The 14,999-nt window shown below is 38.1% G+C and overlaps 1 protein-coding gene across 5 annotated transcripts in view; it reads left to right on the plus strand.

Annotated features, from left to right (window-relative positions):
- The window catches only part of lama2 (laminin, alpha 2), a 258,283-nt gene that overhangs the window by 80,460 nt on the left and 162,824 nt on the right, over window positions 1-14,999 (plus strand). For all 5 annotated transcript variants that reach the window (XM_059499216.1, XM_059499217.1, XM_059499218.1 and 2 more), the window contains exons 5-10: window positions 1,193-1,372; window positions 3,103-3,192; window positions 4,519-4,636; window positions 5,627-5,805; window positions 6,073-6,172; window positions 10,674-10,834. In XM_059499216.1, the coding sequence (XP_059355199.1) occupies window positions 1,193-1,372; window positions 3,103-3,192; window positions 4,519-4,636; window positions 5,627-5,805; window positions 6,073-6,172; window positions 10,674-10,834 (828 nt within the window). The remainder of the gene's footprint in view (window positions 1-1,192; window positions 1,373-3,102; window positions 3,193-4,518; window positions 4,637-5,626; window positions 5,806-6,072; window positions 6,173-10,673; window positions 10,835-14,999) is intronic.

A 14,999-nucleotide genomic window follows, 5' to 3' on the forward strand; every position in this document is an offset into this window, starting at 1 on the left:
CATTTGCATACAAACCAAAAACATGTAGAATTATGCATGTTTGCATTAATACAGCTGCTAACTTCCCCACACAGTGTGTCTGGCACGCTGGCTGACATGAACACCTACGCAGGGATGATAAATGAGATGGAAGTTCTTTTACAGCAGTGGTTTAATGTGTATTCTGAAAGTTAAATTTACAGCTGTCAGATCATAGGATTATATTGAACAGTATTTTGTGTGTGTGTGCACCGTACTAATGAGGAAGGTGGGTGGGGAGATGAAGCCTGGACTCAAATGTCGCTCTGTCTCCTTTAAAAACAGACAGCATAAACTCACACAGCACTAATTAGCACACATCATTAACCCAAGAAAAACAGCCAGTACTGCACACACACACACACGCACACACACGCACGCACACGCACACACACACACACACACACACACACACACACACACACACACACACACACACACACACACACACACACACACACACACACACACAGAGACACACACACATCACCTCCTTGAGCTGCATTTGCATTAAATCTGTGATTGAATTTAACTTATATTTTTATTAGTTCATATTCAATTAACCCTCTGGTGGTCTTTGATCATTTTAGACAGAAATGATTTATGGTTTAAATTCTTAAACATTTTTACTTGATCTGAATATTACAAAGCTTGGTGACTTTTTGGCACTTGCTATATGCAAACACAGAAAAAAAATCATAATACATTTTTTGTTTTCAAATAAATGATCTTAACGAAAATGAATGGGAAATATGAAAAATTCAAAAATACACACACACACACGCACACACACACACACACACACACACATATATATATATATATATATATATATATATATATATATATATATATATATATATATATATATATATCCAAATGCAAAATGCAATTATGTCTGAAAATACTCTTATAAGCAACTAGGCAACTCATAGCCTTGTATAAAGGCATCTACTGGTTAAACTATGGTATTACTTGTGAATTTCTTTATTTCTACCACTAGATTGTATTATTTTGGTTGTTGTTCTTGGTTAGCAAGATTACTTTCAAATTGTAAAATAATGCACTACATTTAGAAATTTAAGCTGTAAAACACAAGAAAAACAGGATCAACCATGACAGAGTAAATGATTCAATGACTTTTTGCTGTGCATCACATCTCATTTTCTTTCAGATTCACACCTCACTAATAAACGGCCGTCCCAGTGCGGATGATCCATCGCCTGTGTTACTCAACTTCACCTCGGCACGCTATATCCGCCTGCGGTTCCAGAGGATCCGCACCCTAAATGCTGACCTCATGACCCTCGCCCTCAATGACCCCCGAGACATCGACCCCATTGTCACCAGAAGGGTGAGTGCCTTTAGGTGTCACTAAGACATGGTAAATGTTCTAGTGTGATGCTTTGACATCAGAGAGAACAGGAAGAGGGAGAATGTGCCACACATGTGTTTGTCATCACTCAGTGCCATTCATACGCCATCTGTGTGTGTAGATGGTTGGAGCTAGTGCTGCCCCACCGCCTCATCCATTACCAGCGTCTCCTCCTCAGACAGATGGGCTTTAATTAAAATCATACAGTAATGAACAAATCGACCCATATCACTCTCCTCCACCCACCCACTTCCTACTACAAACTCATTTACTCACTGATTGACCTGTTTCCATCAAAGAAGAGTTGCACTGAATTGAAGGATTACATTTCTCACGTGCATTGAGCAATTTAGATAAATGAAACCCAAAGTACTTAGTTCAAATAGTCATTTTGCAGTCTGAGAGGCTTAAGCCACATTGGTCGCATATGATTATGAGGTTAATTTAAAGGTGATGTGTGTCATTCTCATATTAAATTATATTGTTGTGAGTTTGATAGGTTGACTTGCCCAGAAAGTTTAACACTTTGTGGAAATGTCTTTGTGGCATTGTCAAATCATTGATCAATTTAAGCATCACAACATGCTGTATGCAGTAGAAATATAGTACAAAAGTGTGCTTGTTTATTCTGTGATGCTCAGTACCTTTAAGGGTGTGTAATACATTAGTATTAAAACATATACTTATTACATTTGGAGCATACTGTCTGTGTGCATGTACCCTGCTAAGAAATCCAGCATATACTAACATTAATTCCATGAAGCTCCAGGCTGTTTTATGCTGGTTAGCGCTGATATAGTGCTAGACTAGCTGGTAGTAATTTTGAAATTTAAATAGGTTACTGAAGTCAAACTTGTAAAATGAGAAGCACAATCTATTCAAGAAACAAAATAGCAAACATCATCAATAACTACAATTTTGTACTCATGTTGCATGAAGTTCAAAACTGGAAATACATTTGGGCACTTTCATGCCTCAGAATCCAGCTGAAAGCTACTGGCAACAAGAAAGTATTTAGTAAAAGGAGTAAATGTAAAAATTAGTATAGTACAAATTATTGAATTGCAGTCAGGAGCATAACCCATTGCAGACAATAGTAACAATGGCTGAAAGTGAAATAATGTAACCAAAGTCAAGGGCAAAGTGCCCATCTATAGTGAACACTAATCACCATAACAGTGACAATTGGCTTCAACAAAAATCCAGCAATGTTGGATTTTTCAGCAAGGGAACAGTTCACATCTAGATACATTCCTTAATTTGATGTAAAAATATTTTGGCATCTTTGAGGGGGAAAAAGTGCTTCACAAACTCCTGCTTTATTTCTGTAAAGAGTTATAATAAAGAGTTAGAATAACATGAATTTATAGCTGAAAGGCATGGGTGTTCATAGAGTTTAACTTACAGATACTTTGCTTCCAAGATTCATGGTGCTTCATCAGAACCTCTCAGTCCATATCACAAAAGGTTTGGCTAGGGATAAAAAAAATTAAACCATCTGCAAACATGCTTCTGTAAATATTTAAAATAATAATAATAATAATAAACCTTTATCTCTAACTTTAGAGTGTAAAGCTTAAGTAACAGACAACAGTTAGTTCTGGTCCTTGTTTGTAGTGTATTGGATACAGTAACAACCATATGCAACAACCAATGTATATTACAGTTGAGTTTGAGTTTAATGTGATTGTATTGCTTTTGTTTTTCAGTATTACTACTCCATTAAGGATATATCAGTTGGAGGCATGTGCATCTGTTACGGTCACGCCAAGGCCTGCCCTGTCAACCCATACAACAAGGTTTGTCTTCTGAAGCTAAATAATGTTTTATCCTCAAATGATTTCATATTCAATTTAATTAGGTTTATTACTTAAGCTTCATTACTAAGTTGTTAATTAGAGAATAATCACTTTTGGCCTTATGAAGCATGATCTCACAACAGTTATATATATATAAAAGATAATTAAATAGTTGCATTTAGGTCTTATATGATCATAATGCTGTATTTTGTAGTACAGCACCACAAAATGTCTAGCACATTTTCAGATAACTTAATAATTTGATAAATATTAAAAAAATAATAATAATTTGACAAATATATATTAATTGTATATAATAATGTGTGAGTGTGTATATATATATATATATATATATATATATATATATATATATATATATATATATATATAGGCCTATATATGTGTGTGTGTGTGTGTGTGTGTGTGTGTGTGTGTGTGTGTGTGGGTGGGTGGGTGGGTGTGATCTAAATATGTGCATTTAAAGAGGTCTAGAGGGCAAACATTGGATAAAAATACACAATTTGACACAATTTCAATAAGTGAATGATTAATGTTTTAAATTAACTATGCCTTTAAATTTTGAGCAGAGACCAGCCATGAACATGTCGATATAAAGAGGTTGTAGACACTTGCGGGCTTATTGTCAAAAAGAGAATATGAAAGGAATGAAGAAGGAGTTGAATAAAGAAAAATAGTATCTAGAGCTAAAATAAATGCTTTTGATCTATTTATTTATTTATTTACTTACTTAATAATCTGGTTTAATATGACTATCCTAAACTCAGCCTATAAATACATTTGACAAAGTCACGTTTATCATATTCTAGTGTAGGTCTGAGGATGAGTGAATGCACTGAAAGGCTGTAAGGAAAGTGTTACCAAGTTTGTTAAATTAATTCACCATATGTACACATTCATTCTTAATCTTGCGCCTTATATGCTAAAAACGGCTGAGCTGTTTGCATTACGTAAATGACTGTCAGTTATTTAACAATTTGATGCTTAAAATGTAAGTTTCATGTTGAAATTCATGCTCTGCTTCAGTAAATGTTAATGGTAACGCCTGCCTTCTTTGATTTGATTGGCCATCTCAGTCATTTAGTCATTGACGAGTGCTGTTAGACCACTGATCAGCTCATCACCAAAATACAGCTCCTAGTAATAAATTATTTCACAATTTTTATGATACACACTGGAGAAAGCCTCTGGTGCTCACAACACTTATTCAGTTGTGCATTGTGTTTGCCATCTCAGAGTGAGTTTTAATTGGGAAGGCAGTTAACTTCTACACAGTTGGTTTGATTGACTGTTTGGTTTCCACATCAGAAATTCAGCTGTGAGTGTGAACACAACACTTGTGGTGAGAGCTGTGACCGCTGTTGCCCTGGTTACAACCAGAAACCCTGGATGGCGGGAACCTTCCTCACACGCCACGTCTGTGAAAGTAAGAGGCCTCAACAGTGTCCCACAGAGCTGAGCATGCTGCCTTATTTACCATTTTGTCTTATTTTGGGTGTGGTCTATAAACATTAGAAACACCAGTTCATGTTATATGACATCTGAGTCACTATATCCATATCATAGTTACACTAGGTAAAAGTTAATACATCTTACTATGAATTATGCAACAGTTAGTTTTGGTCCTTAGATCTGACTGGTTGATTAGCATTTCAAGATTAGTTGATGTAACAGTCCAACAGCCCCTGGAATCTCCAATCTTTGTATCACTTCGCTTGTCTGTGTAAATCAAATTAAGTACCTATTCAGACAATACGTGATTTCAGACAAACTGATTTTCTTTATAAACAAGTCATTGTATTATTCACTCAACCGATTTGCAAGAACACATTACTTTTCATGACTCTTCAATCATTTGTTAAATGAGTTGTTCAAAAGTACAGAATCGTTCAGGAACAATATACCGCTACTGTTTGTTGTTCAGTGTTGCTGTGTCTTTGTGTGCAACCATTTTTGTTGGTGAAGCAAAAGCACACAAAGTAACCGGCAATATTGAGTCTAAAATTTAAGTTACATAATATTAACTTGATTATTTAACCACTGTTTTAAAACAGTATCACTCAATCTGGCCACCTTAATGCTACTCCATTGTTACTTCTTGCTATGCCTATGTTACACCATTCTCAGGAGCGGCCCAAGCTGCAGTTGGTAGCTTTAATGGGACATTCTCAAATTAGTAACAGAGATTTAGACATCTCTTTTGGACTAGCAATGAAAGATCCTTAATGCATGGTGTTGTTGATCGGAGTATCAGCTCACCTGTCATTATCTGTGGCTGAATCATACAGTAGCTCTGCCAGTATTCAAATCAACTGTTCCCGATGTTTTATCGCTATATTTTCAGTGGCATGTGTCAGGCACTGCTTGCACTGCTTGTCTTATAGTTGTATAATTGTGTGATGTCTTTATTTGCCAGAGTGTAACTGTCATGGCAAATCAGAGGAATGCTATTACAACCAGACTGTGGCCGATGCTAAACTGAGTTTAAATATTCATGGTGAATATGAGGGGGGCGGAGTCTGCCTTGGTTGCTCTGAAAACACAGGAGGAATTAACTGTCAATCATGTGTAGATGGCTACTACAGACCAACTGAGGTGAGTTTCTTTATTCTGTTCACATATATATAGCAACAACATTTTGTCAAGCTGTTTGTGTAATTTCTGTACTGTTGAGTGTTGAACTACTCAAAGACACAGGACATTCAAGGACTTATGCAAAATGTCCCATTTCTGACTTTAAATTTGACCTTACATTAGAGATTAACTGTGGCCATTGGTCAACATTACTAAAAGGATAAAGGGACAGTCAGATGGTTTTTGTTCTCAGTGTAATTGACCATCATAATGTGAATATTTCCCCAGTTGCATCCAAATGAAAGCTGGCCCTGCAGACCCTGCTTTTGCGACCTGAGAGGTTCACTGCACTCTAAATGTGTTCCAGATGAGAGTCAGGCCACCGCAGGTACAACACCACACATCTGGCAGTAGCCCTTAGTTATGCCCGATTCTTGAGTCAGGTCACAAATCGAACTGGTCAAACTTTAGTTCTTTTAGTGATGATGCAAGACGCACACCCAAAGTAAACGTATGACTCAAAAGGAACCGAATGAGCCAAGGATTACCGAGGATTCTAACGTGTGGGATGCTGACATTATTGTTCCAAAAAGTAACTGAGTTAGTAACTAAATTACTCTATAATAAAAGTAACTCGTTACCAGGGAAAGTAACTATTTGCGTTACTGTAAAAAAAAAAAAAGTTGCTAGATGTCAAAGAATTTGTATTTTTTTTAGCAGTTTTTACAAGTCCGTTGAAATGAGTAGAACAGACAGGTGTTCGTACATAACTTTCGATATTTATTGCACATCAACAGACAGCAAGAGTTTTATCCTGCACTCTTTGTAAGAAAAGTGTTTTTGGCCTCTAGCTTTATAGATGCGTGTCACACATTACATGTACACATTACATGCACGTTCTTGCCTTTGACTACAATTAATTTGAAGTAGTGCTTATATCTCCACCTTGAAAATTCCAACTTTTCATCGGATTGCTCCTGACTCGCCATTTCTGCTGCTGCTGCGAATCTCTGTGTAGCTATTGCGTGTGTGTGACTGTGTGTTTGGCGCCGCTGGCGCGTGTGTGTAAAAACACTGGCTCTGATTGGCTACCATGAAACACATGACTCTGCCTTAGCCAATCATAATCGCTTATCTCGTTATTAACCCACCTGCTCACTCGCTGTGTGAGCCAGGGGTGCGTTCGGATTGCATATTAAATCAATGCATAGTAACGCACCGCATTTAATGTTCAGTAACGTTAACGGCATTGTAACGACGGGAAAAGTAATTAGTTAGATTACTCCGTTACTGAAAAAATAACGTCGTTACCTAACGCCGTTCTTTTAAACGCCGTTATTCCAAACAATGATTACCAAGGACTTGAATGAGCCTGATTCTCAATACGGGTTTCTTTAATAATATACAAAACATACTAGAAATATGCTTATTAGTAGTTTTAATAAATATGCCTACATTTTTATTTTATTTAAAGTGAAACATGTGGGGGACATAAAATTTACTGTGGTTTATTGTGTATGCAGATTGTATGCAAATCAATGAGTTTACATACTTGGTTTATTCTTTCTATATATATATTTAGACATGCAGAAAATATCTGCGTACATCAATTATACATCAATTTCTGTAATGTGTGCTCTAGGTGCAAAACTTTTAGGAAACTTGTCCAAGATGAAGGCTACTACATATGATTCAGTTAGTAATGATAGTGTGCTGGTTTTGTTGGAAAACCTCTAGTGGAAGTGAAATTTACTTGAAAAAAGAAACCTACCAATTTAAGAAAACAACAAAGGATTTTCCCAAAACATATTAAAGGTTTACAAGTTTTCGGTCACACTTTATTTTAGGGTCCAATTCTCACTATTAACTAACCATTAACTATGACTTTTGCCTCAATTAACCCCTTATTTGCTGCTTATTAATAGTTTATAAGGTAGTTGTTAAGTTTAAAAGAAAGAAGGTGATACTTTTATTCACGCTGTAGTATTGTTGCCGCCGCAGTTTTGTGAAGTTGTTGCATGTTTCATTGTGAAAGCGAAAACTACTTTGATTGGTCTTCCAAAAGAGGACACAACTAGAAATCAGTGGTTAAGTTGTTTTACAACAGTGTTCCAGAACAGTTTAACCCAAATATTCAGATGTGTGCAGCACATTTTACAGAGGACTGTTTCCTGTCATTTCTCCAATCACATCATGGTTTTATGTTTATGTGGTGCTATACGCAACACAGCACGTAAAAAGACAGCATATGTCATTATAATTAGTAATTTTGTCCCCAAAGAATGCAACAAATGCCTTGATTGTAATGTGTTTTTTTGGTTTTGTGTCATCGTGTTGGGACACGGAGGGCATCACAGTATGTTAAGGGGTGTAAGATTTCCATCACATGCTTTAGGTATTCTGCCAATCACAACGCAATGGACAGCTGGCCAATTGGCGTACACCTTGCTTTTCAGAAAGGCGAGGCATAAAGGAGCAACGATAATGTGGAAGTATGTGGAAAAAAATTTTTTTCAACCTTAAACCACATAAAAACATTGCATTACACCAAATACACCAAATAAAGTTCCTTTTAGCAATGTCATATATGACCCCTTTAAATAAAAGTTTGTGAAATTGCAGTTTATTTTCCTTCAACTTTGATCTGCTTCATTGCAAATATTCTGAATATTTAACCTCCTCTAGATGTCTTTAAGAAAATCAACAGGTCACGAAATAAATTTTGAGGATGGTATTGTTATGTTGGTGAACATAGAGACGAGGGAGAGTAGGATCCAAATGCAGCATTTATTAAACAAACAATAATCCAAGGACAAGGAACAGTAACTAAGAAACAGTCACAGAACACAGACAGCCAACACAACATAGGTCAAGACCTGACAAAGAACACGGGAAACACAAGGACTTAAATACACAGGGGATAACAAGACTAACTAGAAACAGGTACAGATCATCAGGGCGAAATGTGGGAGACCAAAAGAACTACAAAAATACTACAAAGATACACCAGAAAGGAAACAACTTAAAAGTCCACATAAAAAATGGAACATAGTCCAGAATCAATACATTGTAAATGTATTGTTGATGTATTATTTATACATATTATTTTTTTATTCAAAATGTGAATTATTGAGTTTCACTCAGGCATGACACAGCAAGCTGTGATTGGACCACTTTTGTTTATGCGAGTCATATTTCCATTTATGAATGTTATACATTACCTTATCATTTTAGATGATACAGTAGCAAACCTCTCTCTCGTACTTTTGCCTAGAAGAAAACTTCTGTAACAATGATCACAACTTACCCCACTTTCCTCTGTCACTCACCTTTCTGATATGTATATATATACACTCACCTAAAGGATTATTAGGAACACCTGTTCAATTTCTGATTAATGCAATTATCTAATCAACCAATCACATGGCAGTTGCTTCAATGCATTTAGGGGTATGGTCCTGGTCAAGACAATCTCATGAACTCCAAACTGAATGTCATAATGGGAAAGAAAGGTGATTTAAGCAATTTTGAGCATGGCATGGTTTTTGGTGCCAGGTGGGCCGGTCTGAGTATTTCACAATCTGCTCAGTTACTGGGATATTCAGGCGCAACCATTTCTAGGGTTTACAAAGAATGGTGTGAAATGGGAAAAACATCCAGTATGCGGCAGTCCTGTGGGCGAAAATGCCTTTTTGATACTAGAGGTCAGAGGAGAATGGGCCGACTGATTCAAGTTGATAGAAGAGCAACTTTGACTGAAATAACCACTCGTTACAACCGAGGTATGCAGCAAAGCATTTGTGAAGCCACAACACACACAACCTTGAGATGGATGGGCTACAACAACAGAAGACCCCACCGGGTACCACTCATCTCCACTACAAATAGGAAAAAGAGGCTACAATTTGCACGAGCTCACCAAAATTGGACAGTTGAAGACTGTAAAAATGTTGCCTGGTCTGATGAGTCTCCATTTCTGTTGAGACATTCAGATGGTAGAGTCAGAATTTGGCATAAACAGAATGGGAACATGGATCCATCATGCCTTGTTACCACTGTGCAGGCTGCTGGTGGTGGTGTAATGGTGTGGGGGATGTTTTCTTGGCACACTTTAGGCCCCTTAGTGCCAATTGGGCATCGTTTAAATGCCACGGCCTACCTAAGCATTGTTTCTGACCATGTCCATCCCTTTATGACCACCATGTACCCATCCTCTGATGGCTACCTCCAGCAGGATAATGCACCATGTCACAAAGCTCGAATCATTTCAAATTGGTTTCTTGAACATGACAATTAATTCACTGTACTTAAATGGCCCCCACAGTCACCAGATCTCAACCCAATAGAGCATCTTTGGGATGTGGTGGAACGGGAGCTTCGTGCCCTGGATGTGCATCCCACAAATCTCCATCAACTGCAAGATGCTATCCTATCAATATGGGCCAACATTTCTAAAGAATGCTTTCAGCACCTCGTTGAATCAATGCCACGTAGAATTAAGGCAGTTCTGAAGGCGAAAGGGGGTCAAACACAGTATTAGTATGGTGTTCCTAATAATCCTTTAGGTGAGTGTATATATCACTTTTTGAGGATGTTCTGATTTGTACGTACTGTTGTTTTTGTTTGCTTTGTTTGCGTTTTGCTTTTTTAGATAATTCTGGCAAAAAAAAAAATTGGCAGTGATTTTAAGGAATGCTTTAATTTACATTCATAGTATTGGCACAAACACCTAAAGCCACTTAAAGAGACTGTGATAATTATAAGATAACCAGTATAACTAACTACCAGTATGAGTTTTCTTTTTGGTTGTTTGTGTGTGATTGAGTAAAGGTGTCCTGTGTGTTGAGCAGGAGCTCAGGCTGTAATGCTGGGTTTTCTTGTCTCTGCAGGTTTGGCAGTGGGCTCGTGCATCTGTAAGCAGGGATACATGGGTGAGAAGTGTGACAGATGTGCATTTGGATACACAGGATTCCCTCTGTGTGAGCGATGCAACTGCAGCAGAGATGGCAGTGTTAACCAGGATCCCTGCCTGACGCCCTGTGTGTGTAAGGTATGCACGTTACCACACTAACACTGGCCTCCCTCTGCTTATACAGCCATGATCACTGTTCTCACTGTTACGACTGTACTACCACATAGGCATGGGGACTGTATAACCAAATACTATAATTTGTCTAATGTGACTATTTGATGTTTACTTGGAATATATACTTGTGTACTTACTATATTATTAGTCAGTGGCAGGCCATGTGGTCAAAAAATCTAAATTGCACTTATCTAAAATGTTATGTGATAACTTTTACATCATGTGTTCTATAAATGTGCTCCTTTCCCACTTCGGTCATCAAAAAAAAAAAAAAAACTAAATTTGTTTCACAAAATTACAAATAATGGTTTCTAGTGTAACAGGGTGAACTTTGACCCAGGTTAGGGTAATTATTGAGATGCAGAAGATTACACATACACAGTTTGTGGGAAGTAATAATTATAATTATTATCAGGGGGTATATCCTCATCCACCACCAGTGTGCAGCCTCCACCTGGATGATGGAGGAGGATGGATGGATGGAGCTGCTCCACGGCAGCCATAGTGTGCGAGAATGTTCAGAGGCCTATGGGCAAATTTAGCCAGGATGCCAAGATCACACCTCTAGTCCTTTCGAAAGACATCCTGGGATTTTTACTGACCACAGAGAGTCAGGACCTTGGTTTAACGTCTCATCCGAAAGACGGTGCTTGTTGACACTATCGTGTCCCCATCACTACACTGGGGCTCTAGGACCCACACAGACCTCAGGGTGAGCACCCCCTGCTGGCCACACTAGCACCTCTTCCAGCAGCAACCTAGTTTTCCCAGGAGGTCTCCCATTCAGGTACTGACCAGACTCAGCCCTGCTTAGCTTCAGTGGGAAATCGGTCTTGGGCTCCAGGGTGATATGGCTGCCGGCAAAGTATAGAGAACCTGCAGCATTAATGATTTAACAAGAAACTCATCCTGATTTAGAACACTGAGATAATTAGATTTGCTGATCAATTAGCTCAGTGACGAGGATGTCCATTCAGCTGACAAACAGCAGATATTAAATTCTGGTGAATTGCAGCATTGAGCAGTCAGATATTTGTGTGCAATGGCCACTTTGATACACATGGTGAGCATAAAACCTTTGCTAGATGGCCATAAGCTCATTAAAGAAGTACATTACTCTGAAAAACAAGGGTAAAAGGAGAACACAAAGGAGAACTTCAAACAGAGGAAGACAATTTACACTGAAGCTAAATATTTTCCTTGACATTTATTCATTTTAGCAAATACTTTTTAACCAGAGACTTACAAATGTGTTAGCTAGCTAGTTCCTACAAAAATATAGCTTGGATTGCACTTTAATGACATGAAATGAGTACTTTAAGATAGTTGCACAGACCATTTTCTATTAGGTGATCCAAACTGCATAATCTCATGTGCCTCACTGAGAGATGAAACTCCCAAATGGAGTGAATGGACTTTAAAATGTTCATGTATGCAAGAATGTTAGTGGTCAACTAACAATTATTTGAATAATTGATGGTTCAATCCAGGCAGGGCTGGACTGGGACAAAAAAAGGGCCCTGGCATTTTTGCTCAAACCGGCCCACCACAGTCGGTCGGACATAACCAACCAGTACACTACCCTTGTTCCATTCCCCAAAACCCCTACAAAGCTGAGAACTAAGTGCCATGGACCAGTGTACTCATTCTCTCTTGACTGACTCCCTGGTGATCAAAGGTGCTCTCCTCCACTGCTAACTCAACCTGACTTGACTATACATAAGGACAGAGAGACAGATGATTACAATTATTTGGAAGAGTTATTAAAAGTACTCTTAGCAAGGATCCATTTTGGTTATATAGTCCTGTATTCTTGAAGAGCAGGATTTCTAGATGGACAATGTGCTCCATGTTATAAAAGCTAGTTAATCCTTTAGAACCAAATAGAATGTGGATGCAGAATACTGCTAATTCTAAAAAGTTATTTTTTTTTCAGTGAACCAGACAGCAGATAAACTAGTTTACAATTGCAAGTATAGGCTACTTTGTTTTAAAGAGCACAAACCCCTCTTTAATATGACACCAAACAACATTTACCTCTCATTGTTGAGATACTTCCCATAAAAAAGAAAAACAAACTATACTACCAAATTACTCACACAAAACGTCCTAATAATATATATGATATTCATATTATTCACTCACCGTTAATATTGCATATTAATGATATTGGAAATTCATCAGAAACATGAGAAAATATCTACTTCGTTGAATATACAGCTAAACAAAAATATACAGCTTTCAAAATTCAAGGCAGGTATTAATCCCCAAATATCATACGTTAGCTACCTCTCGTCCAATGTGTAACTATTTGTGGGCGCTTTGACGCACCTATTTTGAGTAATAACTAAATTAATCAAATGGCATCATTTAAGTTTTTTACTTAACGTACGGCCACTATGGGTTTTAAAGGGTTAACATTAGAATAGTCAGCCGAAGTTGCAATTGAATAAGTTAACTCTGCTAACCTAGCTACAAAAAACAATGCAAAATAGCTTATGCTGTGTTATTTGACTTTAGCTGACTGAGTGGCTAGTGCAGTAGGTGACAATCTGACAGACTTTATAATAGCGACAACGATTGTGTTGTCTAATTATTCATTAATTTAGGTCACCTTGACTTCATTATCAGACGCCTGCTCCTCTGACTGGGTGCCGCCGGTGCTGCCATGGCTAGTCACCTCCATGTGCTATGTTCACATGTTTTTGCAAAATGTCGTCAGGTACTGTAGGCTTGGAAACTGAAGCTACATCACTAAACATGTCGGTTATTTTTGCACATGTTGAGGCATCAACCACTAGAATTTTTTTTTTTTTGGCCCGCAACTTCTCCGCAACCCCTTTGGGCTTTTGTTTCTCCATCCTAAACCCAGATTTCTGTGTCTGAGCCACTGACTGCATCTGACACAAGAAACAGAGGGGGAGGGGTGGAGCCTGTTAAGAGATGATTGGGCCAGCCCAGTGTCAGTATGGAAAATGAACCAATGGGCCGCTGTCCCTGCTTTATGGGCTGGTCGTTGGCCAATTAAAAAAGAATGCCAGATTACCAGTCCAGCCCTGAATCCAGGAGATAATATAGCTGAGGCCAGTTTTTGGGGTTCCACATATTGAGTACTAATGCAGCCATTAGTACCTTTTGTGAGTGTATTAATACAGTTGTTAAGCTATATGTAAGTTGTTATGATGACTTTAACAAACTTAACATGTCAAGTAATGCATTTCATTACCAAACACTTTAGATTTTAACCACATAAAGTACAGACCAAAAGTTTGGACACGCCTTCTCATTCAAAGAGTTTTCTTTATTTTCATGACTATGAAAATTGTAGAGTCACACTGCAGGCATCAAGGGCTATTTGACCAAGAAGGAGAGTGATGGGGTGCTGCGCCAGATGACCTGGCCTCCACAGTCACCGGACCTGAACCCAGTCGAGATGGTTTAGGGGTGAGCTGGACCGCAGACAGAAGGCAAAAGGGCCAACAAGTGTTACGCATCTCTCTGGGAACTCCTTCAAGACTATTGGAAGACCATTTCAGGTGACTACCTCTTGAAGCTCATCAAGAGAATGCCAAGAGTGTGCAAAGCAGTAATCAAAGCAAAAGGTGGCTACTTTGAAGAACCTAGAATATGACATATTTTCAGTTGTTTCACACTTTTTTATTATGTATATAATTCCATATATAATTCCACATGTGTTAATTCATAGTTTTGATGCCTTCAGTGTGAATCTACAATTTTCATAGTCATGAAAATAAAGAAAACTCTTTGAATGAGAAGGTGTGTCCAAACTTTTGGTCTGTACTGTAAATGTTAGGCCCCTTTTATTTGCATGCCTTCACGGCTTCTAACATGTCGTGATTGCTAAATCTTTATGGCACACCTTATTGACCTAAGTCTGATTAGAATTGGAGGTTCAAATGAATTTAAAATGGATGAAAACGAGGCTGTTGTTACAGAATACCCGGGAGGCTGAGGAGTAATAGAAAGATGGTTTTATTGAAGGCACAAGCAGAGGAGCGGGTAGTGCTGGGTAGAGTGATGAATCGGTCTGTGATAGCTGGGTGAAGACGTCAGAGGAGGGAGGTGTACCACACACACGCATGATGGAGACTTGGATCTTCGGAGGATC

This window comes from Carassius carassius, chromosome 18 (assembly GCF_963082965.1).
Source record: "Carassius carassius chromosome 18, fCarCar2.1, whole genome shotgun sequence".
NCBI lineage: Eukaryota > Metazoa > Chordata > Actinopteri > Cypriniformes > Cyprinidae > Carassius > Carassius carassius.